The 23,634-nt window shown below is 47.5% G+C and overlaps 1 protein-coding gene and 1 long non-coding RNA gene across 2 annotated transcripts; both read right to left on the bottom strand.

The window, feature by feature from the left end:
- Nucleotides 1-3,515: 3,515 nt before the first annotated feature.
- Nucleotides 3,516-8,559, bottom strand: Gstm4 (glutathione S-transferase mu 4). The gene is made up of 8 exons (XM_005388891.2): nucleotides 8,395-8,559; nucleotides 8,037-8,112; nucleotides 7,563-7,627; nucleotides 7,229-7,310; nucleotides 7,028-7,128; nucleotides 5,955-6,050; nucleotides 5,764-5,874; nucleotides 3,516-4,051 (listed from the first exon to the last, which is right to left on the bottom strand). The coding sequence occupies exons 1-8, from the start codon at nucleotides 8,428-8,430 to the stop codon at nucleotides 3,962-3,964; spliced, it is 657 nt and encodes a 218-aa protein (XP_005388948.1). The 5' UTR covers nucleotides 8,431-8,559; the 3' UTR covers nucleotides 3,516-3,961.
- A 515-nt stretch (nucleotides 8,560-9,074) lies between these two features.
- LOC102007586 lies at nucleotides 9,075-18,127 on the bottom strand. Its single transcript, XR_261684.2, has 4 exons — nucleotides 17,818-18,127; nucleotides 15,673-15,803; nucleotides 12,483-12,599; nucleotides 9,075-9,284 (listed from the first exon to the last, which is right to left on the bottom strand). It is a non-coding gene; the product is annotated as an uncharacterized LOC102007586 (long non-coding RNA).
- Between the last annotated feature and the right edge of the window lie 5,507 nt (nucleotides 18,128-23,634).

The following is a 23,634-nucleotide window of genomic DNA, read 5'->3' as shown; positions in this document are numbered from 1 at the left end:
GGGGGGGGGGGGGGGGGGGGGCGCTGATTAGGCGGAATCCATTACCTTACTGCTATCTCAGAAATTGCTGCCTTGTAGCCAATGAAGGGAGGCCTGTGCATCTCAGCTCATGTTTTTCCAAGGGCAACTGGAACCTCTTAACTGATTAGAATAGAGAGAGCAATAGGCTCAGACTCCCACTCCAAGGCCCATCTGTAGGACCCGAGTGAGGAATAGAGGACATGGATAGGGACAGCAATGACCTTAAGTGACCTCATGCCCTGCCTGAACACGTAGAGCCCCAGGCACATCCACATCCACCCAGCCCTTGCTGTGAACAAGGGAACAAAGAACCCTAACACCTGAACACAGCAGCCCTGAGCTGGACAGCTGGGAGCAATAAGACAGGACACAGAGCCAGTGTGATTCAGATTTTACTGGGGAACAGGCAGGGCTGGCGCAGCCGCCACACTGGAGAACAGGAGCTGTGCACCATGCAGTACTACGGAGTCAGGGTCCATCAGGCTCCTCAAAGCAGAGCCACAAACTATTGTGTTAAATGTAGAACAGGGACAAGGAAAAAGAGGAGCGAATTTTGCTGAAAAGAATTGGGGATCTGAAACTGAAAGAACCTTGACTGGACAAGCCTTTCTTAGCAGAAAGGGAGCCAATAAAAAGAGAGGAAGAAAGACGGGAAGAAAGATGAAGCAGGGAGAAGACTGAGGCGGGGTGCAGGGAGACAGCTAAGACCCAAGGCCCAGGGACAGCAGGGATAACCACAGACTTCCCTCTGCAATAGGGATTACAGGGCCCTGTTTTTGCTTACAGCGAGCCACCTTTGCAAACACAGGTCTTGGGAGGAAGCAGCCAGACTGCAGATGAGCAGAGATCTTCTCGTGGCCCTAAGCGTGGGAAACAGAGAGGAGGAGCTGAGGCTCTAGGAACAGCCTTTCCACAGGCGCAGCACAGCTGCTGAGGTCCCCAGCTCTGGTGAGGGAACTGTTCAACTTCCTCTGAGGGAAACTGGGCACTTGCTGGAGGCCTTATGCCCGGAAGTGATTAAAGTACATGCATAGAACGTGCACTCAACAATCCTGCAAGATCACCTCCACGGTTAGCAATTATCAGTACAGAACCTGAGGTACCGAGAGGTCAACAACCTCCTAATGCTCACACAGCTAAGAGGTGCGACAGAACTGGATGCAGTCTATCTCTGTTTCTCCAATTCTGTGCTCTCCCTGCTGTACGCCCCTACCCTCCGTATCACCGTCTCTCTGCCCGAACAGTCTCCTTTTCACAGGTGAGCTTCTTCTTGCCTGTACGGATCTAGCAGGACAAAGGGGCTGAGAACAAGCCACTTAGCCTGGAAGGCTCAGTTCCCTAATCTACATGATGGGGTTGGTAGTTCTCTCAGCTGTGTGGGTTGATTATTCTGATACAATAGATGTAGGATGGGAGCACGGGTTCTGGCATATAAAACCAATGCTCACAAATACTTTTCTTCATTCTGGCTCCAGGTCTAGGGAAAAAAAGAAGTGAACGAAGTACATCCAACAGAAGGAAGAGCAGGGTGTCAGCTCCAAGCAGGAAATAAAGTCGTTCAGGTTGAGAAATGCGTGCAGGCACCGGAGCTCAAACATATGGTGCTAATGAAGCATATTGTAAGCGAGGAAATCCACATAGGTGATCTGCAGAAAGCAGACAGTGGGTGGGAGGAAAGCTTATCACCCAGGAAAATCACAACTTCCTTTCTTCATCTCCCTCTGCTTTACCTTGTCCCCTGCAAACCAAGGCTACTTGCCCCAGGAACTGTGAGAAGCACTTCATCACTTCACAGTTTTCGCTTCAGTTTCTCTTGAAGAACAAAGTAGCCATCACTATCCTCAGACATAAGCTCCCTGGCAGAGAGGCCAGGTTTCTCAGTGCTGTGCATGACACGTGCTGGCCAGGGGCGAGCAGCCATCTTCACCAAGCCTGGGGCCATGGCAGTGTGCAAGCCTCCATCTAATTCATCATTTATTGGAGTTCTACTTGGCCCCAGACACCATCTGTCAGTGGTGACTGCAAGTGAGACACGATTATAGCGCTGTTCCTCAACCTGTTACCACTGGTGTCCAAAGCGACCTCTTGTAAGTCAGAACTAGGAATGCTGTGGGCACCAGCTAGGCTCTGAGCTCGTATGTTATACAGAATTTAAACAGCAAAATGAAAGTGCTCTGGAAGAGTGAGGGGCAAGAACTCTGAGACGGTGGACCTGGAATCTTAACCACTGAGTCCCACATTCCAAGGCTGCAGGGTACATGTGCTTGTAGGGCTGTGGACCCAACAGGACTAGGGCTTAGAAAAGATTCAAGGAAGTGCTAAGGGCAGCCCAGCCCAAGGACAGATAAAGAATGCACACAGTCCCTCCCAGGAGAGCCAAACTGCGCACTGAAGGAAGTGTTTCTGAAGGGCCAGGCTTGTGATGCGGCTGAAGAGAGCTGCCTAGGTGAGCAACGGGTTTCCAGGGCACAGCTTGCTGGGCACCAATTATCAGCATTTCGCAAGGATGTGGGCAGAAGGGTGCCATTACCGTCCCCCATGGCGTATCTTTTCTCCTCATAGCTGGTGTCTGTACATTCCTGGAGTAAGCAGGTGACACGACCCAGCTGGGACAGATGACCCATGACAGAGGTCAGAGATAAAGGGACCCTGATGGTATAATACCTACTGCAGTTGACTCCCCTAATCTAGGCCTTGCATCAGCCCGACACACACCATGTGCACATGAGCTCCAATATGCATGAGCTCCTGGAGGGACAGGCAGGGGTTCCGCAATTCCTAAAGAGGATTTATCTCTTAGAACCAGCCAGCACTACTCAGCATGTCTAGGACCCTTTCTGCCTCCCGCCTGCCAGGCGGACCCTTAGCTCACCTCAGGGACCTCCCAGGAAGCCAGGATCATAGGCATGGGGCTGGTGCTGTGGATCCACAAACAGATGTCTGCGCAGCTGGCTTCCTAGTTCTGGGAGCCACAGAGCAGGGAGGTGCAGGGCCTGGTTGCACTGGGGACTTTTGCCCACCCCAGCCCATTCTGAATTCCCACCAACCCAGAACACATATATCAATACTCAGGATTAACCCATGCACAGCACAAGAATGTACATTTTCAGTAATGTAAGGACTGAAGAAATTTATCCCACAGGTACTCATTAAAGTGTGGGATTAACTAAGAAAGATGGTCCCACACCAGGTGTACAGCGAGCCAAGAGAAGTCCAATGAAAGCTGAGAAAAGGAGCAGAGATAGGACCCTAGAGCCCAACAGATGTGCTGCAGCCATAGACCCCCCAACCCTTCCGGGACCTGCGGGTTGGGGGGGTGGAGATGATGTCGGGGTGATTCAGGTGCACTACACAGCTGTGAATACTGACAAAGATTCATCTGCTGTTTACTTCCTGCTGTACCACCCAGTTCCACAGGACTGTGAGGTCCGCTGGGAATTTGGGACCCCAAAAGCATCATGAGCTTTAATGAAGCTGCAAAATGAGATGCCAAGTGCAGAAAGAGATCTTTTATTGTCTACAGGATCTCTCACGGGGCTGCATAATCTAAGGGTATCAAACGCGGGACCAGGAACTCTCAAAACCCTTCCTTCCCTCCGTGAAGCCAGCCACCCCCCAGTTCCTTGGAAGTAGCAGTACCAGCTGTCAAGTGCAGCCAGATACAGAAAGACAAAAATAGAGCAAGTGTGGTTCGGACTTTACTCAGATCACACAGGACTGGGGCAGGGATCTCACAGGGGCACAGGGTTACCCACCACGCAAAACTGGTCTTCCAGGCACCCCTGGGGTTGGGACTGGGGTGTGCCAAGCTTCAAGGAGAGGGTGCTGACCCTGCTCTTCAAAGCAGACACAGCCACCAACAGGCAGGATAGTCAGGCTGGGCCCTGGGCAGCAAGAAGAGAATGAGCTCCTCACTCTCATCTCCTGCCCTTTCAAGGCCCTACTTGTTGCCCCATGTGGCCACCTTTGTATATAAAGGTGTTGGGAGGAAGCGGCTGGACTTCATGTAGGCAGAGATCTTCTTCAAGCCCTGCAAGGAGGAAAAACAAAGCACAAGCTCAGGGTCTGCAGTGGCATAGAGAGGTTAAGTGACTTTCTCGTGTTCACAGTTAGTAAGTGGGACAGGTCTAGATGTAGGCTGCTCTTTCTCTCCACTTCTGTGCTCTCTCTGCTGTACCTCTCTTGCCGTCCTCACAGAAGGACCTGTCATTCCCTCTCTGTACAAACTGTCTTTTTCACAGGCTGGCTCTTTCTTACCCTAGTTTGCACACAGAGAAGGGACCTAACGGGACAAAGAGACAGTTTGGAACAGAACACAGATCTCTGCCAGTGACTCAGCAAAACCTGGGTGAAAGTGTATAAACAGAGCTTAACCAGCCCAAGAAGCACATGCAGCTCTTACTCCATCCCCTGAAGCAGAAGCCCCAAATTTCTCCACTTGGTGTATGCGTCCAATCTCACTGTGACCCGTATCTCTAGCACTGATACAGACTAGGTGGCGTGAAATTCAGGTGTGCCGTGGGCCTTCTTTAAAGGACAGTGAGTGCCCAGATCATTTCTAAAGGGTTCAACATCATCCTGGGCTGCCTGCACCCAGAGTCACCCCACAGTGGCCTAAAGCTGCAGCCGTCAGCTCCACCCCTGCCCTTCCCTCCTCTCCATGGTCAAGCCAGGTCTTGCACAATCCCTAAGCCGCAGAGCCAGTACTGATGGGAACAAGTTGAGAAACATTTCACTAGATATGGAAGGGAAAATAAAAAATTCCAGGTTGAAAAACCTGCTGCGCTAATACCTCAAATTCCCAAATCTCTAACCAAGCAGGTTTTGTAGTTTACAAAGTGGAATCCGTGGGACCCATGATCAGTGCGGTCCAGACTACGCTCCTCAGCACCTGGTAGCAGTGGGCACACCTCGGTCTGCTATGCCTGCTGCCCTCTGCTCCTCGCAGTCCCAGGATGGTAGGGTGCGGGGAGAGAGGGATCACTACATGTGTCTCCGGACCTACACGGAGGCTCATATAGGGAAGATCAGTGGAAATGAAAGTAGGATCCCATTACACAAACGGAACGTTTAAGATTTTAAAGCGAAGAAGGAAAAGGTTGAAAGGGTAGAAACAAGACATCTGTTATCCAAAAGTTCAAGATAAAATCCTCCCACAGGGGTACTCCAAGGAGTACTTAATCCAGCAAGAACTATAACTTGGGGTTTCAGTGCTTCTCCCGTCTGGGAACTGACTGAGCAAAGAGAGTGTCATGTCTCTGCCTCAAGTTTTCACATCACCCGGCCACGTCACAGCCCTAATGCCAGCCCCCCAAACACTCCTCACATGCTCTCTTGCTTCTGAGGGTGCTGAGCCTGAAATCCAAGCTGAACAAGAGCCTCAGGCTTTTCCTTTGGGCACAAAGCAGAGAGAGGCACTGCCTGCTGCCCTTAGAAGCCAGAAGCCAAAGGGGAGCCCACACAGTCTGTGCTGGTGCTAGAACATCCAACAAATGACTTACTCTCTACAGTCTCAGTTCCCTTATCTGTGCAAGGGGGCTGGTAATTCTACCAGCCTTAAAGGAATGCTGTAAGGATAAATTTCACCCAATGGGTGTAGGACATGAGTATAGACCCTGGCAGAAATCCAGTGCTCAATAAATGCTAGTTTCTTCATTTCGGCTCAAGCACTAAGAAAGCATCACGAAAGAGAAAAGGGAAGGAAAGGTGGCAGCCAAGGCTTAGGAGGATGAGAGGCATCACCTCAAAACGAGAAATGAAGTCCTTCAGGTTAGGGAACGCCTCCAGGCACTTGGGGTCAAATATACGGTGCAGGTCAAGTATATCATAAGCGAGGAAATCCACATAGGTGATCTGCAGAGAGTCAAGGATGAGTGCGCTAGAAATTCTGTAACCTGGAGAGAACTGATAACCCCCAATCCTTTCCATTTTACCTTGTTACCAACAAACCACTGCCGTTTCCCCAGGAAGTCAGAGAAGAGCTTCATCTTCCCAGGGAGTTCTTCCAAGTACTCTGGCCTCAGTTTCTCCTGAAGAAAGAAACAGTTGTCACCACCTTCAGATACAAGCTCTTTGGCAGAGAGGCCAGGCCTTGCTGGACCCGTGCATGAGCCTAGCTGGCCAGGGGTGAGAAGCCATCTCCCCCGAGACTGGAACTAGGTCCGTGGCCAGGTTTTGATTTCATGCATCAGACTTTATTAGATTACAACTTGCTTGATACCTGACCACATCCTTCTGAGGGGACGGGAAGTCAGAACAACATGGTACACTATCACCATTCATGTCCCAACTACCTTCTACAGGTATAAGCTACAAGCACCCTGAGCCCTTGGTTGGCTTCAGATTTGGATATCAAGTAGAATAAAACTAAACAAAAAAGCAAGAACAAAAAAACCAGGAATAAGACGACAGTTCTTCCCGGTAGGCTCTAGAGGAATGAAATACATATTTATCATTCTATACATAACACATTCTATCAAGTCGAGGCGTATTGGAGGTGGAAAGGATGAAGAGGAACAGAGGTGCTCTGGACGACCCTGAGCTGTCTAATAAAGTAACTTGCTGATTCCTGCTGCTGGGAAGGCACAGCACCGAGAAACAAGTGGGCAGAGGTTCCAGGACAGTCCTTCACCTCATGCTCCTTTTTCTCATAGGCTCAGTATGTGCACTTACAAGTGGGCAGATGGCGTGGAACAGGTGGGAGCAGACCCAAATGCACAGGTAAAAGTTGTAGGGAACTGTGAACACAGACTACACTCGCTGGAAACTGAAGGTCCGCCGTGAGGAATCTGCACGACATCCTAAGATTGGTTGGAACTGAATAAGAGGATTCATTTAATACAGCTGGGTATTATGAGGGGCACTGGTGGCAGCATGTGGACATGATTTGGCATGTACGGAGTTTGACGGAGCTCAAAATAGAAATAAAGAACCACAGAGATGGGAATCTAAGAATCCTAATTCATAACCTCAATGGGCCCAGCCAGTAGGGAAAGAGATCACTCACAAAGTTTGGGCTGTAGCAGACTGTGGCCAGCTGATTGGAGATGTCCATAGCCTGGTTCTCCAAAATGTCCGCACGAATCTTCTCCTCTTCTGTCTCCCCACCTATAGTCCACACAGCAGAGACTCACCCTCAGCATCTGACCCCAGCCATGTCCAGAGAGATGACTATGTCCCCCCACAACTGGCAGCCAGCTCTACTCACACATGCTGTGCTTGCGGGCAATGTAGCGCAGGATGGCGTTGCTCTGGGTGAGCTTGTGAGTCCCATCAATTAAGTAGGGCAGCTGCATGAACAAGCAGGAAAGGTCAGTTGGGATTCTAGGTCCCAGCATCCGTTCCCTGAGTTAGGGCAGCCGTGACGCACTCCATGTGGAATGAATGAATGAACTGGGATATCACCATCATAGAAACACAGGGCAGACACCAGGAAAGACAGCAGTTGAGCAGGAGTGCTAATTCTGAATCCTCTGAGCAAGGAAAGGAGATGAGGTAGGGATGATTTTAATTTCTCCGAATCACCCCATCCCCTCACCTACATTGGGAAAGTCCAGGCCCAGCTTGAACTTCTCATTCAGCCACTGGCTTCTGTCATAGTCGGGAGCTGTAGTGGAGAACATGAAGTGAAATCAAATGTCGCATGAGTCCATCTCTCCTTCCCACGGTACTCTTCTAAAGAGTTGGACAAGAACCCTGAGACCGTGATCTGGAATCTTAGCCCGCCTCCTGCAAGGTAAAGTGCAAGGGCTTGCAAGGCCTTGGACCCAAGAGGACTAGGGCTTACAAAAGGTTTGGAAAAGCCCTACAGAGGATCTGACCCAGTTACAGATAGAGAAGGATGGATGCTCCACTCTTAGTGTGACCAAACTGCAACTTCAGAGAGGTTTCTGAAAGGGGCAGGCTGCAGGGCCAGCAAGAAGAGGCTGCTTGGGTGAGCAACATGTAACCAGGGCATGGGCTGCAGGGCTCCAGTCATCAGGACTGGGCAGGGTCTGAGCAGGAGGTGCTGTTACCGTCCCCCATGGTGTATCTCTTCTCCTCATAGCTGGTGTCTGTGTACTCCAGGAGCAGGCGGATGGCATGGGCCAGCTGGGGGAGATGGCCAGAGGCACAAGTCAGAGCTGGAGAGATCCTGACTGAGACTTCATCCCTTCCAAGTGAGCCCCCACCCACCTCCTCTAACAATCTCACAGGCAATCGCGCACACACACGAACAGGTCTGCACATTTGTGAGCTCCTGAGCGCTAAGAGGGACAGGCAGAGGCCTCCAGCAAGTGTGACATGGACGCATCTGCTTTATTCTGCCTCCAGCTGCCCGGCTTTTCCAGCCCCGCGTGTTCCTCCCACCCCTCAGTCAGACGGCTCGCTCACCCCGCGGATGTCCCAGTAACCCAGCGTCACGGGCATGGTACTCGTGCTGTGACCTGAGCCAAATGCCCTCAGCAGCACTAAGCTGTGACTTCACCCTCGGGGCCCAAGAGCGCTGGGCGAGGCCTGGAGAGCCTCACCCGGAGGCCAGAACTGCTTAGCTCCAACCCAACCCACCGGAAACTGTAAGAACCCGCCCCGCCCCCGCCCCGCCCCCCGGCGGATTCCTCTGCGGGCTGTGCTGGAAGCTGCGGCGCCCGGGAGACCAGCCAAAGCGCCAAAGAGAACCTCTTCGCCTCTCTCCCCACCTCTCGTGGCTCAGCCCCGGCTGGCGGGTTTTTGTGATTTGTGGGAGGTCCAGGCTGTCAGGTTAAGGCCGGAAGGGGCGCCCCCAGCCAGAGAATTTTAATTTGCCCTTCATCCCTTTTAAATCCTACAGGTGAGACGGTCCGCGAGGATCTGCGGACTGGTGTGGTTCAGAGATGCAGGGAGCAGCTCCTGTTGCAGGAGCTCCCGGTAACCCATTCCGAGAGGGCCCGCGCCCCCAGCCTCTTTGAGTCTTGGCTCAGGAAACCGTTTGCTCAGTGTGAGACTGTGGTACCAAGCACACACCCGCGCGCGCGCGCGTACACACACACACACACACACACACGCACACACGAGTGTGGTTGGCCCTGTGAATGGCATGCATCTGTCACCTAGCGGAGTTAGCCAGTTTCCTCATTGTGTGACCATCAAGCGCGTACCTTCATGGACCGAGATGGTCAGTCACTCAGGCTGGCCTGCTTACGTCACCAAGAGATGAGGCAAGCGCTAGACGTGTGCGGCTGCTTCGGGACAATGTGGCATGGTGTTTTACCGTACATTTTTTGTATAAGTAGACAGAGTATAATCTAAAATAACAACAGAAAGTGTAAACCAGTAATAGAGTCATTTATTAGCATCATTAAGTATTATGTACTGTACATAATTGTGCTTTTTTTTGTTTTTTTCTGGTTTTGCTGTTTTTGAGATGGGTCTCACTTTGTTGCCCACGCTAGACTTGAACTGCTGGGTTCAAGTGATCCTCCCACCCCAGCCTCCCAAATAGCTGGAACTACAGGCATGCGGTTGATTTGTGTACCACTCTTTTCTACAGCTGTTAGTATCATAAGTTTGTCCATACTTCCAGCACCACAATTACATGAGCAAGGTGTCACGCTATGACATTAGGAAGGCTACAGCACAATAAATGATAGAAATTCTTTAGCTCTGTTGTTATCTATAGAACCACTTCTGTATATTTGGTCTTGGATCAAAATGTGGTTAAGTGGCATGTGACCATACTTAGCAGTTCTCATATATTAAGAGTTTGTCGTTCTGAGTTTTATATTCTTGATCTTAGAAAGAAAATTTACAGATCCAATTGAGAAAATAACTTTTAAAGCTAACATTAATTAGAATAACTTTGAAAGACATAACAGATATTGTACATTAGTATTTATTTGGTTACTTCCTTTATTGAAAAAGCAATTGTTCAATTTCCACCACACACTAGGCACTATCAGGCAGTCCCCCTTGGAGACTATATTTTGATTATTAAAAGATAGAAGTCACATGGGAATTATAGGGCAAAGTTTTTGAAACTATGGGACACTTTGTAGTGTTTTTATTCACTGAGAGGAAGAGAGATTGAGTGCAAGAAAAGATGACCACGCTGGTGTTAAAAGAAAAACTTTAGACAAATTAATTCTAGCAGAGTTTATCTGAATAAAGAATAATACATGAATCAGACAGTACTTAGAGCCAGGACAGATTTGTAGGGCTCCCCAACCCCCACCCCACCCTAGGAATGTGGACAGACAGTATTTATAGTCAAGAACAGGAAATGACATCCAAAGCCACCCTGGTTAGGTACAGCACAGCACTTGCTTTTGCTGGGCATGATCTTGCCAGCCGGCATCCTGTGATTGACTGAACCTGGGCCACTGAGATTCAGCTACTTATCACAAGAATATACAGTGCTCTCTGTTAGGTTGCCATTTGTTTACGAGCCAAGTTAGGCTGTCGTTTGCTATCTTTGGAGGCAGATTTAGGACAAATTGTTTTTATTTCAGTGTAATTGTAAAATACATTTGTTTATAAATGTAAAAATGTACCTGCTTGTCTCCCTAACAATATTAAGATAGCAATTTAAAAATAGCTAGACCATGCTAGATACCAACAATACTATCACTTTAAAACACACATTTTTACCTTTCTGTAAAGTGTTGCCATCACGGAATTTTAAAAATATTTCCCTTTATTAGTATATGTCTGCAGTACAAAATGATTTCCTTCACTAGGGGGAGTTGGTACATGTACATAACGCATCTTAGTTCTCTTATTTTCCCCTCCTACCAACCTTCCCTCCCCGGGACAAATTCACCCTGGCCAGAATAAGGGCTCTAAGAAGCTGGGCAGATGGGCCCCAGAGTACAGAGGCCCCTTCGGGAGGAGAGCAGTTCTATGGGTAGGTAAGCACTAGAGCAGGAGGCTCTCAAAGGCACAGTACCCAGAGCCAGAAGGCTCGTCCCAAAGGATGACATGGGTTTCTAAAAAACAGCAAGAAATAGTCAGGATTAGGGAGACTGGAAAGTGATGCCCTTGATAATAAAGTACATCCTGGGATCGTTGGGTAGAGTATCCTGCGTGTCTGTGGGATCTCATTAGTTTATTGTTTTGTTCAAGTGCTTGCTTTCCTTGCTTATCATCTGCCTGCTTCCCCAAATATTAAGTGGGTTATTGAGACCTGCCACTGCTCTTGCAATGTCTGTTTCTCCGTTTGACCCTGCCCATTTCAGCTGTGTATATCATGTTGGTTTATTCCCACTGTGGAGTTGTAGCTTGTAAGAAAAAACTCACTTAGCCGCCCCACCCCCGCGCCCCAGAAGTTCTCCCACTGTGCTTGCATCATGTGGGAGGGCTCTGGATAACCTGACTACCTGCTCTGATGATAGTTGTAAATGTCTGGAAACTCTAACAGTCCATTGGAATCACAGGTTGTTTGTTACCATAGGAATGAGTTACATCTGTGCCCCTTGAGGGAGACAGAGTCCTTGAATGGAATCAAATAGTTCCTGCAAAGCAGGCTCAGATGTCTCTGAAGAAACTAAACTATGGCTACCAGAATAGCACTAAAATTAGTCCTTTGTTGTAGTCAGAGTTTGCAAGAGAATAGATTTAATACAAGACACATCATGTATAGGATTATTTTATAATATTCACCCAAAAAGTCAACTGCAGAAGAGCCCAAGAGCTCTGTCCACACACTGGAGACATGAATTATCCAGCTGAGGGCCTGGATCCCACAGCCGTGTCCCGCATGTGTCCCACTGAAGAGCTTGAGTTATTAATATCCTTGCACTTGTATGTTTTTAGGCATTCTGAGATATACAAATGGGTAATCCTTTAAAGTTTTTTTATTGTGCTGATAACATGTCATGAGAGCAATCCTCTTATTAAAATTTTAAGTTCATGTACAGCGTTGTAAGCAGATCGCTAGACCTCTTATTCATCTTAGGTAACTGAAACTTACACTCACTGGCTAATAGCTGCCCATTTTCTCCTCCCCCAACTCCAGAAACCTGCATGCTACTTTTTATTTCTATGGGTTTGCCTATTTTATATATCATGTAAGTAGAATCAAGCAAAATTTGTTCTTCTGTGACTACTTAATTTTACTTAGCATAATGTCTTCCAGGTTCATCCAGGTTGCTACATATTGCCAACTTTTCTTCTTTATTAAGGCTCAATAATATTCCATTGTATGTACATACCACTTTTTCTTTATCCATTCATCCACTGAGGAACATTTTAGGTTGTGTCCAAGTCTTGGCTATTGTGAATAATCCTGAATATGTAGTCCATGCTGGTCTCAAATTCATGGCGATCCTCCTACCTCAGCCTCCCCAGTGCTGGGATTACAGGTATGCACCACCACACCTAGCAGAAACTTTTCTAGATACAGTAAGTCCATGACTTATGAATATTCAAGTTTTGAACTTTCACAGATACAAATGACCTTTATTATGAACGTTCATAGATGCGAAAAAATCTCGAAAATAGCTCACCTGTCTGCCGGACAGTGTCACAGCTGTGCTGTGCGACAGTGTACAGCGGTACAGTGCTCGGTCGGAGCCCAAGATGTCCGAAGCAGGAGGAAAGCTGTGGTGATGCAGAGGGGACTGCTAGGAAGCACAAAGCGATATACACTGTATATTTGTGCAAAAGTGCGTAGACTCACTTTGTCAGACTTACAAACTAATCCAATTTACAAACATTCTCCAAGGATAGAAATCCTTCCTAAATCAGGGATTTACTACAGACAGAAATCATACCTTATTCTGAACACACAAAGTGTATATCTCTGCAGTTACTGTGGCCAATACAATTACCCATCTACTCTAATTATTATCTTTGATTAGCTTAACCATCTTTTGTTTTTTCTCTAGACACAAGAGAACCCCAGGACCTGGGCATGGTGGTGCACCCCTGTCATCCTAGCTGCTTGGAAAGCTGAGGCAGGAAGATCACAAGTTGGAGGCCAGCCTAAGCAATTTAGTGAGACCCTGTCTCAAATAAAAAATACAGAAGGGCTGGGAGGTAGCTCAGTGGTAGGGTGTATGTACAAGGCCTTGGCTTTAATCCCCAGTACTGAAAAAGAAAAGAGTTCTAGAGGAAATTTTATTTTATTTTATTTTTGGTTTTTTTTTTTCCCCGGTACCGGGAATCAAACTCACGACCTTGCGCTTGCCAGGCAGGCACTGTGCCGCTGAGCTAAATCCCCAGCCCCTTAGAGGAAATTTTAAAACCATCAAGCTATTTTAACTGATACAATAAAGAACATCATTGTTATCTACCGTCCTCTACTGTGCAGCAATGGTACACCAGAACTTCTTACTACTAACTGTAACTCAGTACTCCAGCTGCTCTTTATGAGGATCTATCCCATGTTTAAACATTTTAAGAAAACCAAAACAAATATACGTGCAGGGTCATCCAAAGGTAACTGCATATTTTATTACTCTATTGCATATCAAGAAATAAGGACAAATTAAATTTACATCTAGTAACCAATGTTTTTGTGTCTGCTTCCCCCTCTTATGAACTGTTCTAGTTTCTGTCTTCCTGGACACAGCACGCCTTTCCTAACAGTCTCAGAGTCTCCGGGCTACACAGAACCATGAGCCCTGCTCATCTCCTGGCCGCTTCTCAGTCTAAAACTGTACCCTGTTCAGGCCACATATCATGAAATTCCTTGGTGTTTTCTCACTGCAAACACCCAGTGTGTATCTGCCCAACTGTAGTGCTGATTTTAATCCTGAAAGATATGATCCAGGGCTGGGGATATAGCTCAGCGGCACAAGCACCTGCCTGACAAGCACAAGGTCCTGAATTCGATTCCCGGTACCAAAAAAAAAAAAGAAATACTTGAAATGATCCCAAACTCCATAATCCTGACTGTTGAAATCCTGAAAGGTCAAACTCCTTAAACCTTAAAATCCAGAAAAATCACAATCACAAAATATTAAAATCTCAGATATTGAAATCGTGAAAGCCAAAATCTGAAAACTGCAATTCTAACTGAAAAACAAGGAAGACTACGTAAGAGGGCTAGAAGGCCAAACTCTGGGGAAAGGGGTGGGGTACTTTGGGATATACACAGGCTAGTTGCTTCTTATTTAAGGACAGGATACCTAGAAACCTGGTCAAACTTTTTTTTGAGAGTGTCTGTGAGGAAGATCTACCCTCAGTGTGGTCAGCACTATCCAAACTGCTGGCCAAGGAGAACAAACACAGAAGCGGGGCTGGGGATTTAGCTCAGCGGCAAAGCGCCTGCCTGGCAAGTGCCAAGGTTGTGAGTTCGGTTCCCGGTACCGGAAAAAAAAACAAACAAACAAAAAGAACAAACACAGAAGCCTGATGGGTCTAAGACCATTTTTCATCTGCCTTGGACATCCGAATGCCAGACTCACTTGCTTTTGGACACCAGCACTTAGACTAGCAACTCTGGATTCCTAGAATTTTTAAAGTCTTTTTCTCCCCATAGTTCTAAATTGTCAGCATTAATTTTTTTTATAATTTGCTTTGCTATGTATTTCATTGTTGCATCTTTTCTAATCCTGGAAGTGTACATTGTGTAAAGACTTTTAGGGAGTTCTAATTCATTTCATACATTTTCTTTTTTTCAGATTTGATCCAGTGAAAGTACAGTATCAGAACACTGACTGTGTGTAAGCACTGGGCATGCACATAGAAATGTTGAAACTTAATAAATGAAGGCATGTCCTTTTTGTCCATCTACATTGGAAGATCAGATTTCTTAAAATCTTGGTTCTGGCTGGTGGTGACCCATTATGGGTTTTGTTTGGTTGGCTTTTGCAATGCTGGCGACAGAACCCAGGGCCTCACACATGCGAGGCAAGCAGTCTGTCAACCAAGCTACACCACCAACCCCCATCATGGTTTTGGATTGATCTTGTTAAAAGATTCACATCATCTATCGGAATATTTTCAGGTGACCACAGTTATAAAGCTAGGTGCACATAAATGACCAACCATAATTATATGTGCTAATGAATTTTGTTTTTTGATCTATTTCTTAATGAATACAGTTCGTCTGCTTATATCCATTGCATCTATATATGTTATTTGTATACTATAGGGTTTATGTTTGTAAAAATACAATATATTAGCATTGTCTTGTACTGTATGGGGGGAAGTGGCCTATAAAGTGTTCTGTCATGTTTCTATGTTTCTCAAATAAATTCCCTTTGGGAAATGTAGATAAATGTCTTGTAAATAAGAAGAATTTCCCCAAGAATTTTACTTTCAGATTTTGATCATTTGGAATTGTAGACTTTGTGTTGATCTTTCAGGATCTCAGCATTTGAGATTGTGTCTTTCAGAGTAACAGCCCACACCTGGGAGGTAATTGGGTCATAAGAGAAGAGCCCTCCTAAGTGAGATTCGGGCCCTTGTAAGAGAACCCCGGAGAACTAAGGTCCTCGCACCTCCCACCATGTGTGTGAAGGTGTGAGACACGGCAGTGGCGGTGTCTGAAGTGCCTTCTTCGAGGCAGCCTGTGAGGGAAGAGGCTTGGTTGGAATTAACGACAGGCCAGGATGTGAGCGGCCGCCGTGGAGTTTGGACCCTGCCTTGTCCGGTCTCTTGCCTTGGGAGTCTTTGGCCCTCTGCATCCCCACTTTCCTTACTCCTCCCACCCCCTCACCTCCCTCCCTGACTCCCTCCTCGCCTCACCTTGGAGCTCTGCAGAACACATGGGAAAGGCGCTGGCTCCGGTTATGCCAAGGGACTTTCAGCTGGGTGCACATCCACAAGCCACAGCCCCGGAAATGTCACTCTGTTCTCAGTGTCTCAAAAAACTGGAGCTTGAAAACGCACAAATCAGATCTATGATTTATTCGATTAAAACTTGCTGTGAAATCGGGAAGTCAATTGTAGGCAGACCTAAGTGCCCAAAGGTATTTCATGTAAGTTATACAAGTATCTACAGACAGCCATGAGAGGAAAAGTTCCAAGTAAGCAGATTACAAAAAAAAAAGAAACTGTTCAACATAATATGAAAATAGGCAGCAGGGAGATGAACCTGGAGCTCACAGGCAACCTCTCACTGTGACCTGGGTTTGAATCCTAAAACGCCTTTGGCAGTTGGGGGACTTTGGACAAAGTGCATAACCTCTTTGCCCTTAACTTTCCCCTTCTGATTATAGTACTGCACACCACACACACACAATTCGTTCATTCACCACATATTTATCAGGTATCTAAAATGTGCCAGTCACTCTTGTGAAGCCTGTAAGTTCTCTTCTAAGGTCCCTTACAGCTCCATAGTTTCTGACAGTTTTTTTTCTTTTGTTTTGGTTTGGGTTGGGTTGAGTTTTTTGTTGTTGTTACTGGGAATTGAACTCAGGACCTTGTGCTTGCCAGGCAGGCACTGTGCCACTGAGCTATACGCCTGGCCTGGATTTTGTCTTTTTGAGGCAGGTTTCACTACATATTTTTTGAGATTTGATACCATACTTAGCTGTGGGCCTTTCACCTGCTTCCTTTGAGAAGCATCCCACCTCTGCCATCCTGACCCAGCCACTGATGGGGCCCTCCAGCTCTCTGGCCAGCCCTCTCACCTGGAGCCAGCAGAAGTGGAAAACAGTCTTTTCTTCGGTGTTTGTCTGAAGGTGCAGTTCTCTCTGGCCTCTGCCTTTAGTTGTCTGATAGAACAATGACTTCATGACCACCAACTTAAGTATAACAATGTAAAAGCCAGAGCTTTGTTCCTCTTTAAAGAGGGGCCTATTTGCTTCTACTAATAATTTCAGCCGATATTTGAGTGCCTGGTACATGTCTACTATGAGTTTTCTCACCAAATTCTCAATGTATCTATCTCTTTTAGTCACTTCTTCCTTCCCTCATTTGACGGATGAAGAAAGTAACTTGCCCACGGACACACAGCTGACAAATCACCAAGCTATATTTGATCCAGCCTAGTCAACACCAAACCTAGCTCTAGTCAGGACACCACACTTCCTACAAGAGGCTGTAGGAGAAAATCAAAGGACCCAAAGATCCAGCCACAATCTGAGACTCTTTCCAAACCCCAGGGAAGCTGGTATTAGGTTAAACCAGGCACTAAGAAAGAGATCCCCACAGGTCACACACAGTGGGTGTTTCTTAGACTACTTTGTGTCCTTGTATTCATTATCAACAAGAAATGCAACTTCACAAGGCCATGACTTTCTGCGGACCCTATAAATGCATGCTGGCTGAGCAAAATGAAGCAACAGGTATGCCGGAGAGAGACAAGCCAGAGAGAAGTGCCCCCTGGGGCACAAAAGCATTATCAGTGCAGAAATCTCCCTGTATTAAACCTCTTGCGTTACTCTTTCCTTAAAAACAAAGGGTGCAGAGTCAATGGGACCACACGCAGGAGGCAATGCAGTGGGCCTGGCAGGAACCCAAAGCAGGCTCTAAGCTGGTCCCAAGAGGCAGGAGCTGGGCCGTGTGTATTCCGAGGGTCTCCCCGGGGTTGGGCAGGAGGGGGTTGGGCGACGGTGAGGTTCTGATCCCTATCTCTGCTCTGGTAGAGCATCAGGGGTTGGGGACACCCCCAGAGGAGAGTCTAGCGATCTGTGATTCCAGGCAAACTCCAAACCCCTGCCGGGAACCGCACGGACGGGAAGCAGAGGTGATCCTGGCTCCCGCCAACAGGACTGTGTGGGAAAAAAAGGCCGCGGCTTCATGGCACAAAAGGACCAACACATGCCTCAGACCCCCAGCTCCCCGAAGCTTCAGCCGGGAGCAGATTCAGCCCCCAGGCTGCCGTGGCTACGCCTCCTCCCCGCGGCCCTGCCTCTCCGGCACCGACCCAGCTCTAAAGGCACAGACCTGGCCGCCAGGGCAGAACTCCGGGAGTGGCAGGGCCGTTTCCTCAACTCCAGAGGAGATGCAGACACGAGAAAAATGACGGAGACCCCCGCTGCCTGCCCCTCAGCACCGCGGGACGATTGGTGAACGCTGGCACATCCCACATTCACTGGACGCCACGGTTGCCGCCGGACCGCGCTGCAAATTTAACGCACTGGAACCCTGCAGAGGCTGCGGGATTCCGGCGACGGCAAGCCCCGCAGCGCCCCCTGGTGCCGGATTGCAGCTCCGGCCGGGGCGGCCCCGCGTGCTCCTTCGCCTGTGGGATCCGCCCCAGGCGTGCGCTGAGCCAGCTGCCGGGTCTCGGGCTATATTCTGCCCCCCGGCGCCTGCACAGGACACGCCTCCGTCAGCGCGCAGGCGCTTACAGCTCTTTCCTTTGCCTCCGACTTAAACCGCTTTTCGAGGGCCAGGAGGCAGACTTTGGGTATCCCTCCGTGCAGCCCTGCAAGTAGTATTCACAAAATAAGCGGCCGTCCCTTACCGAATAAGCTGCTCGCTGGCCACTTTACACATACGATTTTATTCCTAACCACCTCCCAGGAGACAAGTCGTGCTACTATTATCTTTTTTGCCAGTGAGGGAATTGGTTTTACGCACATCTTCATCCATAGTGCGGTGAAATTCACGTAACCTAAAAAGAGGCATTTTAAAACGAGCAGTTCAGGGGCAGCCAGTACATGTACCGCGGTGAGCAATCACCACTTCTAATTTCGAAATGTTTTTATCATCCCCCAAAGAAAGCCTGTACATATCAGAAAATTGCTCCCCGTTACCTCTCTCCCCCGAGCCTCTCGAAACCACCGGTGCGTATTCTGTCCTTACGGGTTTACCTACTCTGAATGCTTCATACAAAGGGAATGGCACAATATTCTGTCCTCTTCCACTTAGCACATTTTCAAGGTGCAGCACTGCGTAACCTGCACCGGCCTTCCATTCCTTTTTGTGGCTGGGTAATATTTCCTGCACGGATACACTACGTTTTATCTGTTTGTTTTTCAATATGTATTTGGGCAGTTTTCACCTTGGGGTATCATGAATAGTAGAGCGGTATACGTGTGTGCACATGAATCTGTTTGTGTGCACATGAATCTGTTTGAGTGCCAGTTTTCAGTTCTCTTGGGACGATCCCTAGAAAGGAAGTCGCTGGCTCCTGCATTAATTCTTTGTTTAACTTTTGAGGAACCACTGAGTTGTTTTCCACGGCCACTGCACCCTTTTACAGCCCACCAACAATTACAGGAGTTTCAGTTTCTCCACAAGCCCATCAACAGTTGTTATTTTCTGTTTTCTTCTTATTACAGCCATCTTAATAGCTGTGAAGTACTGAGGCTGATTTTAAGTGAATTTATTTAAAATCAATTTAAAGAAAACTATTACAAAAATAACAGCATGGCAGTATGTGAATAGCATAATCCAAAGCCTATAAATGGAATAAAAAAGCAGGTTTATGCAGGTTGTCATTCACCACCTCGTGCTGCCTCCCCCCTGCAGGCCAAGCCAACCCCAACCCTGACACGTCTTTTCTATCCCTAGCTCGAAGTGAGCTGCAGGTCATCCTCTAAAGGGTATGTCTCCTCAGTCAGCGGACTGCGTCCCTCACCTCAGTGCCATACAACTGACCGCAGGGCCCTGAGTGTCTTTCATGGCTCTACCATGTCCTGTGCCACCAGCTCCCTTATGCTATGTGTCAGCTCTTTGTCACTGTAACCAAATAGCTGAGAAAAGCAAAGAAGCAAAGATGTAGTTTGGCCCATGGTTGCCTGGCTTCACGGCAGAAGGGCGGGATGGAGAACTACTCCCCTCAGGCCACCGGGAAGGAGAACAGGAAGAAAACCCAGAGAGGAAAGGACCAGGGACAAGACATAATCCCCAGGTTCACACATTCTGTCAATCTATTTGCTTTAACTAAGCCCTACTCCTAAGTTCCCATTACCTCCTAATAATGCCATCACATTATGGTCTCCTTAATGGACTGATGTACTGATGAAGTTAGAGCCCTTACAATCCAATCACCTTCCAAAAGTTCCATCTCTGGACACATGAGATTTTTGAGGGAAATTTTAGACCTAAACTGTAATAGGCAGTATCACCAAGGTTCCCAGGGCAAGTCTATGGATGAGGTCCAGCCATGATCCTTTCCCATGATTTTTTTTAACTTTTTACTGGAGTATAAAACATATGCAGGGCCGGAGATATAGCTCAGTGGCACAAGCACCTGCCTGGCAAGCACAAGGTCCTGAGTTCAATTCTTGGTACCAAAAAAAAAAAAAAAAAAACCACCACATGCAGAAAAAGTACACACATTACAGGTGTACAGCTTGATATATTTTTGGAAATTCAACACTTGGATAACCAGCACCCAGATAAAAATAGAACATTCAGCTCCCCCAAACACCCCCAAAACTCTTTGCTAACCAAGAATAATCACTAGTGTGTCCTTTAATACCATAGATTAGTTTTGCCTGGTTGAGGTCTATCTAATCAGAGTATGTAGCATATATCTTTTTTTTTTTCCTTAAGACAAGCTTTCACACTGTCCCCCGGGCTGTCCTCAAACTCATGAACCTCCTGACTCAGCCTCCCAAATACTGGATTCACCACTATACCTGGGACAGGTATTCTTTTGGGCCACCTTCTTCCAATCAGCATTGTGTAGCATTCATTCATGTTGTGTACATTTTCAATTCCTTCTGATATTCACTGTATGAATATTGATATGATATTCACTGGCAAGTCCAGGTCATGGATATGCACATGTTCTGCTTTAGCTGACACTATGGAACAGTCTTCCACAAATGAACCAGTATCACCTGTGAATTCCACCCCACATCCAGAACAGCATGATCTTTGTCTTTTGGCATCTTAGTAGAGCTATAATTTGAGGTTTTGGGTTTCTCTCTCTCTCTTTCTCTCTCTCTCTCTCTCTCTCTCTCTCTCTCTGTCTCGTGCGTTACTAAGGATTGAACTCAGGGCCTTTGCACCGAGCTATATCCCTATTTCTTGTTTATTTATTTTTATTACAGACAGGATCTCACTGTCAACTAGTTCCCCGAACTGGGCTCAAACTTGTGATCTCCTTGTCTCGACCTCCCAGAGCACCTGGATTACATGCATGTACCACCCTGCCCGACTTCTGAGGTCTTACTGAGCACTTCTCACATGTTTATTGATCATTTAGCTATTCTCTTCTGTGAAATGCCTAAGTAAGTCCTCTACTTATTTTCTGGTGTTAGAAATAATAAACCTGGGTGTGGTGGCGCCCACCTGTAATCTCAGGATCACGGAGAGTTCAAGGCCAGCCTGAACTACACAGTGAGATCCTGTCTCAAAGAAAAAACAGAAATAACATAAAATTTCTTATTTTTATGTTGATCTATAGTACTTTATTGTGGATACAATCCCTTTAAAAAAATCTAATACTAATTTGTGACTTTGCGAAAAGAATTTTGTAATATAATTTACCAAATTTCCCTTCACAGTGCTTTTGTGTACTATATAAAAAAAAATTTGTGGGGAAAAAAAAAATTTGTGCAATACCCGGGCATGGTGGCACACACCTGTAATCCCAGCACTCGGGAGGCTGAGGCAGGAGGATCGTTGCAAGTTAGAGACTAGCCTGGGCTACAAAGTGAGCTCAAGGCCAATCTGCACTGCATAGTGAGACCCCGTCTCAAAAAGACAAAAAAAAAAAAAAACCTGTGCATTCCAAGATTATCAAAATATTCTTCTATATTTTCATCTAAGAGCAGATCTGTCTGTAAGTGGATCCTCACCACATCTGTAGTTGACGTTCCTCTAGGCATCTCCTCCAGTGGGCAGAACATAGCACTGGGGCTGTGACAAAGGCAACAGCAAGGGAATCCCACAAGGGATTGCCCCTAAGCCACCCGGAAGTGGGGCCCGTTGAGATTGCAAAGAAGGCAGAACTACAGACTAGGATAATTGGTGTGGAAGCATTTACTGGAATCACATACAGAGTGATGCACTTACCCTGGAGGTGAACAGCAAGAAAAAAGATAATTTACCTCCATGTGTCCACAAGGAGGAGACTGGGCCCAGAGTTTTATGGGGGGTATAAGGAATCTGGCTTAGGGATATGGCTAATCTCCACATGCTTGATCTTTCAGTGTTTCCAGCCACAACCCAAATAAGTTTATCAGGGCCTGGGAATGTTCCAGGCCCCCTTTTAGAGTCAATCCACTCAGCGACTGCCTCCAAGAAAAGCAAGGAGACCTTCCGGGTCCTATCCCAGGGAGATGCTGGTTCAAAAGCCAAGTGCCATCCCCCTGTGATGTGACCTTTGGACACTGACCCCAGACTAGTGGGTAAGAGAAAGACGTGCCACAAAATACCAGAATGCCCTCCTCCCAGCCCTCCATGCTGGCTTCCCATCCTACATTGCTGGCCAAAGCCCAAGTCCTGCCTGAAGACTTGCCTGAGTGCCCCAGCCCCAGAGCCTCCTTGCTGCCCTGACCAACTATAGCCCAAAGGAGCATCTGTCACGGCTCCTAGCAAGGTGCCTCATCTTCCAGGCCTGGAGTGTGACAGGATACGCCAGTAAAAGGAGGCCTTCAGAAAGCCCTGAGGGTTACATGAAATCCCATCTGGGAAGAGGAGAGGAACACCTGTAGAAACCATCTGAAGCTGGGTGTGGTGACGCACGCCTGTAATCCCAGCACTCAGGAGGCTGAGGCAGGAGGATTGCTGTGAATTCAAGGCCATCCTGGGCTACATAAGCGAGTTTAAGGCCAGCTGCACTACATAGTGAGATCCTTCTAAACTCCTCCCCCACTGAAAAAAAAAAAAGGCATCTAAAAATTAGGGGTCACTCCAGATGAAAAGCAAGGGGAGCCTGAGACCTAGTTTGGCTCTGCTGAAAAGATATGGCCAAACTGTATGTGGCCCATAAATCTTGTTATAGCTTGTATCTAGATGTCCTCCAAAGTCTCACATAGTCACAGGTAGGGCTTTTTCAGAGGTGGCTGGATCTAGAGTGTGTGATGCTGGGATTAAGGGTGTCCGATTACTAAATCACACACTGATTGGTCCACCGTTTGGTGGGCATAGCTCTGGGTGTGAGTGCTACCTGCCCTAGGGGCGAGTAGCCTAGATAGCATATAAAGGGACAGAAAGCAGCTGCTGCTGCTGCTTGTCACTTGTTGCTCACTTCCTGCTTGCTGCTTTTGTGACCTTCTGCCTGCCATGAGCTGTTTCTCCTCTGTGATGTGCCCCCATCTGCTCTGCCACCCTGCATGAAGCCAGTGGCTTACGGACTGAGCTGAAATAAACCTTTCCTCCTTTAACTTTGTGTGTTGGGTGTTTTGTCTCAGCAACAAGAAAAATAAACAAAACTGAAGGAAGAAAGAGGTAACAAGACAATGCTGGTACAGCGGGGTCTAGAACGGCATGGCCTTTCCCAGCACAGCAGTCCATGTCAGCTGGCCCCTGGGCAGCTCTCCTAGTGGGGGTCATGGCATTAGTCTAAGCTCTACCTCCCACCAGAGGGTTTATATGTGAGCCACCCTGTCACCTGGGATTGTGGGGTGGGGCCTTACAGGTGCCCACTGCACCTGGTCTCAGAACCGGGACTGCTGGCAAAACTAAGGTCTCAATACTGTCACCCTGTGGAAAAATTGGGAATTGCACAAGCACTACCAGCCAACAGGAGAAGGTGAAAGCTGAATCCAGCCTACACTTAACAACTCACAGAGGAACTTGCCTGGCCACAACACAGATGCAGCCACTTAAAGGGAAGGACACTCTCCTTTATCCAGT

The sequence above is a fragment of the Chinchilla lanigera genome, unplaced genomic scaffold (genome assembly GCF_000276665.1).
Source record: "Chinchilla lanigera isolate Chin_1 unplaced genomic scaffold, ChiLan1.0 scaffold00034, whole genome shotgun sequence".
In the NCBI taxonomy this organism is placed as follows: Eukaryota; Metazoa; Chordata; class Mammalia; order Rodentia; family Chinchillidae; genus Chinchilla; species Chinchilla lanigera.
Note: the sequence above shows the minus strand (reverse complement) of the source record. Positions and strands in the feature narration are given on the sequence as shown.

Bases quoted from the DNA above. Each gene is read 5' to 3' on its own strand.
- Gstm4 (XM_005388891.2), bottom strand. From the start codon at position 8,430: ATGCCCGTGACGCTGGGTTACTGGGACATCCGCGGG. The intron at 7,628-8,036 runs GTAACAGCACCT...TCTCCACTACAG, and splicing joins GAGATACACCATGGGGGACG to CTCCCGACTATGACAGAAGC. The intron at 7,311-7,562 runs GTAGGTGAGGGG...TTGTTCATGCAG, and splicing joins TGGGCCTGGACTTTCCCAAT to CTGCCCTACTTAATTGATGG.